The sequence below is a fragment of the Bombyx mandarina genome, chromosome 21 (assembly GCF_030267445.1).
Source record: "Bombyx mandarina strain Sakado chromosome 21, ASM3026744v2".
NCBI lineage: Eukaryota > Metazoa > Arthropoda > Insecta > Lepidoptera > Bombycidae > Bombyx > Bombyx mandarina.
Window position 1 is genome coordinate 12725108 of NC_143227.1, and position 9301 is coordinate 12734408.

General features: G+C 40.5%; 1 protein-coding gene across 4 annotated transcripts; it reads left to right on the forward strand.

The window, feature by feature from the left end:
* Positions 1 to 311: 311 nt before the first annotated feature.
* Positions 312 to 8609, forward strand: LOC114250519 (cytochrome P450 6k1). Of its 4 annotated transcripts, none has more exons than XM_089736327.1 (10): positions 312 to 480; positions 1784 to 1945; positions 2420 to 2620; positions 3032 to 3184; positions 4629 to 4813; positions 5891 to 6048; positions 7283 to 7401; positions 7483 to 7588; positions 7931 to 8176; positions 8395 to 8609. In XM_089736327.1, the coding sequence occupies exons 1-10, from the start codon at positions 391 to 393 to the stop codon at positions 8565 to 8567; spliced, it is 1593 nt and encodes a 530-aa protein (XP_089592453.1). In that variant the 5' UTR covers positions 312 to 390; the 3' UTR covers positions 8568 to 8609. The 4 variants fall into 4 exon arrangements, with proteins under 4 accessions (XP_089592453.1, XP_089592455.1, XP_089592454.1 ...); XM_089736329.1 differs by lacking the exon at positions 312 to 480 and adding an exon at positions 1513 to 1607; XM_089736328.1 differs by lacking the exon at positions 312 to 480 and adding an exon at positions 1532 to 1673.
* The last annotated feature ends 692 nt before the right edge of the window (positions 8610 to 9301 follow it).

The following is a 9301-nucleotide window of genomic DNA, read 5'->3' on the forward strand; positions in this document are numbered from 1 at the left end:
GCAACATGGTAAGGTACCCTTCTGCGAATAGAAGCTGTCGTGTCACGTAACAGTTTGTTGTAAAATACATATTTATATTCTTATTATTTTTTATTGTGAATAATTTCTTTTTTTTTGTTCTCTGAGTACGTAGCGCGACACAATTTGGTTTATATGTATTATTCATTTCGTTTTTTTCTTGTACCGGGTCTGCGACATATTGTGTGTATCGGAATGCACTATTTCCGTGGGAATGGTTCTTCGGCGCGACACTAGCGCCACCACCTGCCTGCCTGTTAGTGCGGCAAAACAACAGAAACAGAAGCCGCTGTCGCCGCATCAGTACGCGTATAAAATTTAAATAGTGTGAAAAGTTTCCTCTTTCATGTAAAAAACTGGAAGGTAGTGACAATGACCTATGTGAAGGATAGATGGACTCATTCAGCCGGCAATACTCATCCTCGACCAAGACCTTCGGATGTGGTTCTGGGACGAGTCACGGTAAGTCGTCAGACCTAGACCACATCCTAAGCAGAAGCTATTACTAGTAACCTGTTACATAATGTATTAAGCTTTTTATTGTAATTGTCTGTAAATTTTGCACATTTTAAAGTCGACCTTGTGCAGTAAAAAGATAAGAACAAGTGAGTTGATAACCCAGAGTGCGATAGGACTCGAAATACGTCTGGTCCGACCGTGAGAGAATAATTGCAGATCACTTGTCAAAATTGAATTTTTCTGAGAACGCGGTACACTATTGTATAATTTGGAGTGTGAATGCGAAATAACAACTTGAACTTGCAGTTGGCCTTGGGCCCTGTGACAGCCGCTACAGAACATAATTGAGGTTTTGGGCTTATGTTTCAATTTGGGTACCGCTTTTAGGTTCTTAGATCCGTGAGTTCAACAAGAGGCAAGCTTTGATTTTATTGTGTTTTTTTCCTTCCTATTCGCTGATATCCCATTGCTACCTACGCCCGGACGGATAGATGAGCTCACGGGCTCAACCTGAGAGAAGAGCAGTGATTCGCAGAATCTACCATCGGATCGTAATCGCGACCCACTGAGAATATCCGGCGAGACTGGTGACTTACTGGTGGTAGGACCTCTTGTGAGTCCACACGGGTAGGTACCACCACCCTGCCTATTTCTACCGTGAAGCAGTAATGCGTTTCGGTTTGAAGGGTGGGGTAGCCGTTGTAACTATACTGAGAACTTATAACTTATATCTCAAGGTGGGTGGCGCATTTACGTTGTAGATGTCTATGGGCTTTAGTAACCACTTAACACCAGGTGGGCTGTGAGCTCGTCCAACCATCAAAGCAATAAAATAAAAAAAACTCTGTGGGCTGTATCTATAGGTTTATCTGTCTATCTGGAGCAACACAAAAGATAATCACGAACCATACAAAAACAATCAACCTACGGAACTGTACATTTAATGGAGAGCTTCATTTCATAAGACAAAATACACTGTCGGTTAAATAAAATAACGAAATACATGATTTTTATTTTTGATAATTAGTTTGTTTGCGATACTGTCCTGAGAGACACGTTGTAGAGCTACATTCTATTATTGAACATTTCAAGTGATCCATTCAAATGTTTCATTGAACCGAAGTGAATTGGTAGAGCCCATTTTTTTTCTTCTACAACTCTACAATTTTGTTAGGCAGCTGTGACTAAAATTCAAGGTACAAGGCCCAAGGTATCTTGAAATCTGGTGCAGTCTAGACCAGTTTAGTCTTCAGTGGGGACAGCTCTACAGTCTATGCAACTTTACTTGTAAATGCTCTGATTACAGAAGATGCTGTTCATCATCATATTTATTTTTATACTTTTGCTGCTAACGTGGTGGTTAATTCGCTGGCAGCAAGTAAAGAGCTATTGGGCCGCGAGAAATGTACCGCATGAGCCACCACATCCAGTCTTGGGAAGCCTGACATTCCTGCAAAAGGAAAATCCTGTAAGCTATTTTTCTCACTAACTACTAATGAATTTAAAAAGTCACATAGTTCAACGGCTTGGAAAATAGTTTAAAAAGTAAGAGTGAAGTTTTGTTTCGCTGTGATTCGAGAAAATATTCTGCAGAACGGACGCGAGGAGAAAGTTAACAAGAAACATTTATAATAATTAACGAATACTTTTTCGGTTGTAAGTTTCAACCATATTTCATTGTTCTCAATATCTGACGGTGGGCACCTGCTTTTACGGAACCACCTACATATTGCTGGTTTTTTTTTTATTGCCGTATAGGCAGTCGAGCATACGGCCCACCTGATGGTGAGTGGTTACCGTCGCTCATGGACGTCAGCAATGCCAGGGACAGAGCCAAGCCGCTGCCTACCGTATGATGTGAAGGTCACTGACCACCTTCCATCCATCTAACCAATAAAAATAAAAAAGACGTAAAAAAAATTACGATTGTATTTTCTTACAGTCCAATTGGCTAATAAAACTTTACAAGAAGTTTCCGTTTCCTTACATTGGAATATGGTTGTTTTGGAAACCAGCCTTGATCATCAATTCTCCGGAACTCGCGCGGCAGATTCTTACTAAGGACGCAGATACATTCAGAAACAGATTCTCGAATGCCGGCAAGTCGGATCCTGTTGGAGCACTGAACCTGTTTATGATTAATGTTAGTTTTATTATTATTATTTATATGGTTCAATTGAAACATTACTCGACAACAAAGCCAAAAGTTCGAGTGGCCATTATGTCAACTTCTTGGGAACGTTTTTGTGAGTTATGATAGACAAACAAACTCACAGATCACCTGATGGTAAGTAGCTACCGGAATTCAGCACAGTCTAAATGTTGTTGTCCGCTAACAGATAAAATCGAAGTCTCATAGCACTGGCACCCCTCAAACCGAAGCTCAGGGTTGCTTCGCAGAAGAAATAGAAATGTTAGTTAAAGACATTTTAGCAACAGAAACAGAATTAATAGTGTTCCCAACAAACGCGAAGGCCCAAAACCCCCTATAACCTGTAATACTAAAGTACTAGTGCATGTGATAATAATTAAACCAAAAAAATCTGTTTTGCAGGATCCAGTCTGGTCTTCCGTGCGACGTCGCTTGACTCCTGTCTTCACAAAAGTAAAATTACAAGCATTATACCCAATACTCATCAGGAAATCTAACGATCTAAAGAAACGAATAAAAGAAGACACCGAGAAAAATATTAAGATAAATTTGAGAGTGAGCATTCACGTAATCAGATGTTAATCAGATAGAAGGATTAGGTCTAAATTTTGGAATGATTTTTAATTAGTCGTCTCTGAAAATGAAAATTGTAAAGTATTTACATTATCTTTTTACTGGCTAGTGAGAAAGGAGCTCATGGGCCACTTAATACCGGTGGAAGGTCAGCGTCGAAATACCAACTGAGTTGCTACTTTTAGCATCGCTGAGCCGGTAACATTTTCCAAGCCTCAATATAGTTTTTTGCTGCTTTATGTTTATTATGCTTGGAATAAAATAAATTGACATCAAAATATAAGATTGAAGCCCCAATTGCATTAGAACTCACGACTAAACAGTACTATTTTAAAATGCACGAACTTCCAAATTCTTAGAAAAACCAGATCCACAAAAATTAGATCAAAACGCATAATAAAACTTAATTCTTGTCGTATTCATCTTGTAGATGAGAAAATAGTCCATATACTACTCTATCGTGAGCCATGACATAATAATATGTTAATCACCCTGGAGTGGAAGAGAAGCTATGGAACTTTCACTATACTTTGGTATTTTTGGGCCAAGGCCAAACCTGCCATTGCTGCTATGCCGAAACGGAAATCTTCAGGATTTTTTTTTTATTGCTTAGGTGGGTGCACGAGCTCACAGCCCATCTGGTGTTAAGTGGTTACTGGAGCCCATAGACATATACAACGTACATGCGCCACCCACCTTGAGATATAAGTTCTTAGATCTCAGTATAGTTACAACGGCTGCCCCACTCTTCAAACCGAAACGCATTACTGCTTCACGGCAGAAATAGGCAGGGCGGTGGTACCTACACGCGCGGACTCACAAGAGGTCCTATCACCAGTAAAATAAGCAAGATAGCTTAAGGAATCCAGTAAACGAATCCCCTGCACTCTTACCCTACGTGAATTTGCCTCGTACGGGGGACGTAGGGAAGACGCTTTTAGTCTACACCACCACCTCAAAGACACCTGACCAACGAAGCCATCGGCGATAACGGCTCCACGACTTGATCCTGCCGAGTTCGGATATCCCTGAAGGTGCCGTTGATAAACCTTTATAAAGGTATTTTGAATGGGAACCAGTTTACCGATCACTGTACACCAACAACCCATCACTCTGCTATTTAAACTCAAGGTTACGCATCTTGTAGCTTCAACAGAGGTTGCCTTCTCATGACTAGCAACCGCGTCATCACTACATAGTATAAAATAAAGTCGCTTTCTCTGTCCCTATATCCCTATGTATGCTGAAATCTTTAAAACTACGCAACGGATTTTGATGCGGTTTTTTTTAATAGATAGAGTGATTGAAGAGGAAGGTTTATATGTATAATAACATCTATTAAATAGTGGACAAATCAATAATAAATTACAGTTTCCGAAGTGAGGGCGGGTCACTAGTAATAATATAATATGTGATTTTTTTGCAGTCACTGTTCGTTGATTATAGCACTGACATTCTCGGAGAAGCCGCCTTTGGAGTCAGCAGTAATTCAATAACAACTGGAGAGAGTGCTATGAGAGAGGTCACTAAAGATTTCATGAAGTATGACTGGCTGAGAGGATTGCAGTGGTCATGTATATTCTTCTTCCCGGAACTAGCAGATTTTTTTAGGTTAAAGTCTTTTGCTTTTGCAGCTTCGGTAGAGACGTGTTGTAAAAAAATTAGTTTACCCAGATTGAGCCTGACGGTGCTCTTCCTGATTTATTCTTATATTAATGAGCCTTCTCCGAGCACCGAAATTGATTGTCTGACCAAAATCACCTTTTTTTCACGCCGGGGAATCCATTTACGGATACCCGGTCGAGAGGGGTAACAGACCGGGTTATGTCGGACTCCGGCGCCTTCAGAAAAGAAGAGGGAGAAGAGGAAGAGTATTAAGCGGTAGGCAGCGGCTTGGCTCTGCCCCTGGCATTGCTGAAGTCCATGGGCGACGGTAACCACTCACCATCAGGTGGGCCGTATGCCCGTCTGCCTACAAAGGCAATAAAAAAAAAAAAAAAAAAAAAAAAAGGAAGACCTGGGTCCTCTTCCAATTCCTGCCGGGAGACTACGCCTTGAGAAAGACGCGCGAGACGCTGCACGGTATCAGCCACGCAAGAGCTACCCCGCAAAACCGACTACCGACTAAACCCTATCGAGCTCCACCACTCCGACTCCACAAAACCCACGGTACCGCACAGTGCGCGCTGAAGGTTCGCCGTCACCGGTATCCGTCCTGACAGTAGGATGGGATTCCATGCCCGGGAAGATCCCGCAGGACGTCGTCTCGGGAGACACACCGTGAGCGGTGCACAGAAGCCACCATGCACCGCCTCACCATCGGACCGACAACCGGCACCCGACAGCCCTTACGGGAGATGAACGGGAGCTTCGCGCCCGTGCCGCCCACTCCGCCTTCTTCGCTGAGGAGCCGAAGAGGGATCCCACTCCCTTTCGCGCTCCTCAGCCTCACGAACGCCATGACCAGGTGTCAAAACCTGGTCATGGCGTCCCAAGAATTCTGATCCTCTAGCATGCGGGCGATGACATCCCGCAAGGAGAGGTCTCTCCCCAGCACCGCGATGAGGTCCCGCCGCGAGTGCTCCCAACGCGGGCACGCTTCGAGTGCGTGCTGAGCGTCATCGTCCGGATACCCGCACTGGTGGCAAATCACCTGGAAATTACATATCAAGTACATACATGTTTCAGGTGTAAACTGTTCCCGAAAGAATCTTTGGAAATTCTTAGGAAAATATACAGAACGATGATTGCTGAACGGAGTAAAAGCCAAAGCATTTCGGGAAAGAGTAAAGATCTACTTGATGCTCTGATGACCATGAAAACAGAGGCAGCTGCAGAGAATGAAGGTAACGTGCAAATTTAATTAACAGTTTTTGCCTTAACATTATTTGTACCTTTATCATAGACTTAAATTGTGCTTAATGCTTGCTCAACATGACATTAACCCATTGCGGTCCTGGGACTAATGTTATATATGTCCAATATCAGTGAACTCTGGACCTCAAACGGTTAATTTACAATGCCTTTTTTGGCAATATATAACATATTGCATTAGAATTGGTATCATCACCTCATATGTGTGTCAAGGTACACGGAAGCATTCATTTTATTATATACTAGCTGACCCGGCAGACTTCGTAGTGCCTCAATCGATAAATAAAAGACCTAAAATTTTATATAGAATAAACTTAAAACAAACAAAAGGAATCCGTCCGACGGGGGACACGTCAAAGGGAAAACAAAATTGTTATTTTTATTTAATTCCGAGAATTTTCATATTTTTATACCTTTTAAACCTTCTCTGGACTTCCACAAATAATTCAAGAGCAAAATTAGCCAAATCGGTCAAGCCGTTTTCATGTTATGTCGTGACAACGGAAAACGGGTTTCATTTTTATATATATAGACTAGCGACCCCGGCGAACTTTATTCCACCTTAGAGGCAATAAATGAGCAGACTTTTGATCAAGGTCAATTTTTTATTTGGAAAATTAATGTAAATTAAAAAAGCAAGTATTTTAATGATTCTTTATTGGCCATGTATTTTAGTTATTATTATTATATTTTCTTGTTCTTCTTCAGTCCTTTCACTCGCAAAGTTTCGAATCCTAGTTGCATTACGGTTTCGTCGGGAAAGATTTGATCGTGTTGGTCGCGGCATGGCTTTCTTAATGATTACCTATCTCGGCACAATAAGCTAATCGAAACTCGAAATAAACACATCATCCGGTCAACTTCAAAATTCTACTATAATTAACCATAAACTACATTACGTTTAGCTGTCAGTTGCGTTTTGTTATTCCACATCTGTTGTGTTTTGTTATACCACATTTTATGTCACATCCCACAGAAACGTGATAAAAAGTATCCTATCCAGTTCAGCCATTCTTGAGTTATAAATAGTGTAACTAACACGACTTTCTTTTATATATATATATATATATATATATAGATATGGGTTCCAAGCACCACTTCCAAACACCAAGTGAACAAGGAGCACAATTGTTCAACTACTGCAATAGTCCAATTGGAAGTCTTGATGCAACTAAATCTCATGGTAAAATCGTTCTTAAATTTCAGTTTACAACGAAGACCTATTATTTGCGCAAGCAACATTGTTTGTTCAAGCTGGATTTGAAACGACCTCGTCAGCAATTACTTTTGCCATTTATGAATTAGCTTACAATCCAGAAATACAGGTACCTAATCATAAAGGACGTTAATAAGATTCAGTCAATCCTATCACTTATTATTAAATAAAAATATTTTTTTTGTTTCAGGAACGTCTGTACAGAGAAATAGTCGAAGCCAAACAGAAGATGGAGGGCAATGAACTTGATGGAGTAGTACTATCTAACTTACAATATCTTAACTGTGTTATTAATGGTGGGTAACAAGGCAACGGCAAGATTGTTGACACAGTATAATGATAATCAATGATAAAAAATAAAACTGGAGAAGATTGAGCCTATCTTATATTATTCGATATCGAAGTTGATCTTCCGTAGGCACTAAAGGAAGACGCTTCCGTAAATCTTACATGTTCTAATGAATAAAAAGCTCCAATGTACGGTACTACGATGCCCGGACTCAAAATACCTTTTTTCGTGGCCTAAAGGATAAAACGACCGGGGCATTCGTATCAAACGGTGCAACGGTGTACGAATCCCGCAGAAAAGTACCAATTTCTAAAGTAAAATTTTAACATTATTTATTATCTGACCACAGAAACCCTACGGAAATACCCGTCTCTCGGTTGGTTAGACCGGGTATCTTCACAAAGCTACAAAGTGGACGATACCCTGACCATACCAGCTGGAACTGCGGTGTATGTCAACGTGGCTGGGATCCAATCCGATCCTCAGCTATTTCCAAAACCTGAAGAGTTTATCCCGGAGCGGTTCAACACAGACAATAACAATATCAAGCCGTTTACTTTCATACCTTTTGGAGAAGGTCCTAGACAATGTATAGGTAAGGACTGTACCTTGTTGAAAGCCTGATTATTACGGCCATCCAAACACCAATGTTGTCTCTAACTTTAAACTGTGTGATCAATCCAAGGCCCTGTGCTCCTTCTCTAAGAAAAACTCTTTTTCTCTTCCAAATATGGATACAAACGAATTCTAATGAAGTGTCTGTCTCTGATTTTGAAATAATTTAACCTGTACATTGTTATTTATTTCCTGCAGGTATACGTTTTGGCTATCAAGCGATACAATTTGGATTATCTGCAATTATTCTGAACTTTAAATTGCGTCCCATAGAAGGGTCACCGCTGCCTAACAACTGTCATATTGAAAGCAAAGGGTTTGTTTACACTGCCGATCATCCCTTGCATATACAGTTCGTGCCCAGAAACTGATCATTAATATCGCAAAGCCTTAATTAAAATAAATTAAATCAATTTCCAGTGTTTTTTTTTTACCAAAATCTCCATTTCTTTTCTGATTCACAATGACTGCCAATAATGTCTGATAGAGTAAAATTATTTTTAAGGTTTTTTAAGGTTTAAGGTTTACATCTGTTATTACTATAAAATTGAAAGCTCACCTGGACCTGACGACCTTAATTCATTGGGTCTAAGAAGACGCTCAATGGACCCATATTAAATGGTACGTCTTTGCCGATGCTCAAATTCCGCAGACACGTATAATTATTTCTAAGAAAATAGTACGCCTATAGACGTGTTTACGAATAATTACAGCCGACTTCCACGATGTAAGAATTTTAAAAATGTAATATAAATCAAAACCGCTAAAAGTGTAAATTTGTATAAATATTGTTACATATTGTGTCATGTTAGGTGGTGGAAAGGAAGTGAACCTAACAGCTGAGGTACCACTGCCTACTTGTACCGCGAAGCAGTCATGCTGGTCGGGTTCAAGAGTGAGACATCCGCTGTACCCAATCATGAAAAGTTTGACATCACGATTCAAGATGGAGGCGGCAACCACGATGTGATATCTACGTGCTTGAAAGGGCTAACTGGAATTATAGTACCGTATACTTCTAGAATTAACTCTTTTCTACGATAATAACTAACAGTAACGTATGCTTCTTCAAAATAGACTCCAAAAGAGCCGTGACCGGCAGCGT

Excerpts from the sequence above, each read along its gene's own strand:
- LOC114250519 (XM_089736327.1), top strand. The coding sequence starts at position 391 with ATGACCTATGTGAAGGATAGATGGACTCATTCAGCCGGCAATACTCAT. Across the intron at positions 4,814-5,890 it reads GAACTAGCAGATTTTTTTAG|GTGTAAACTGTTCCCGAAAG; the intron begins GTTAAAGTCTTT and ends TACATGTTTCAG. Across the intron at positions 7,402-7,482 it reads CTTACAATCCAGAAATACAG|GAACGTCTGTACAGAGAAAT; the intron begins GTACCTAATCAT and ends TTTTTGTTTCAG.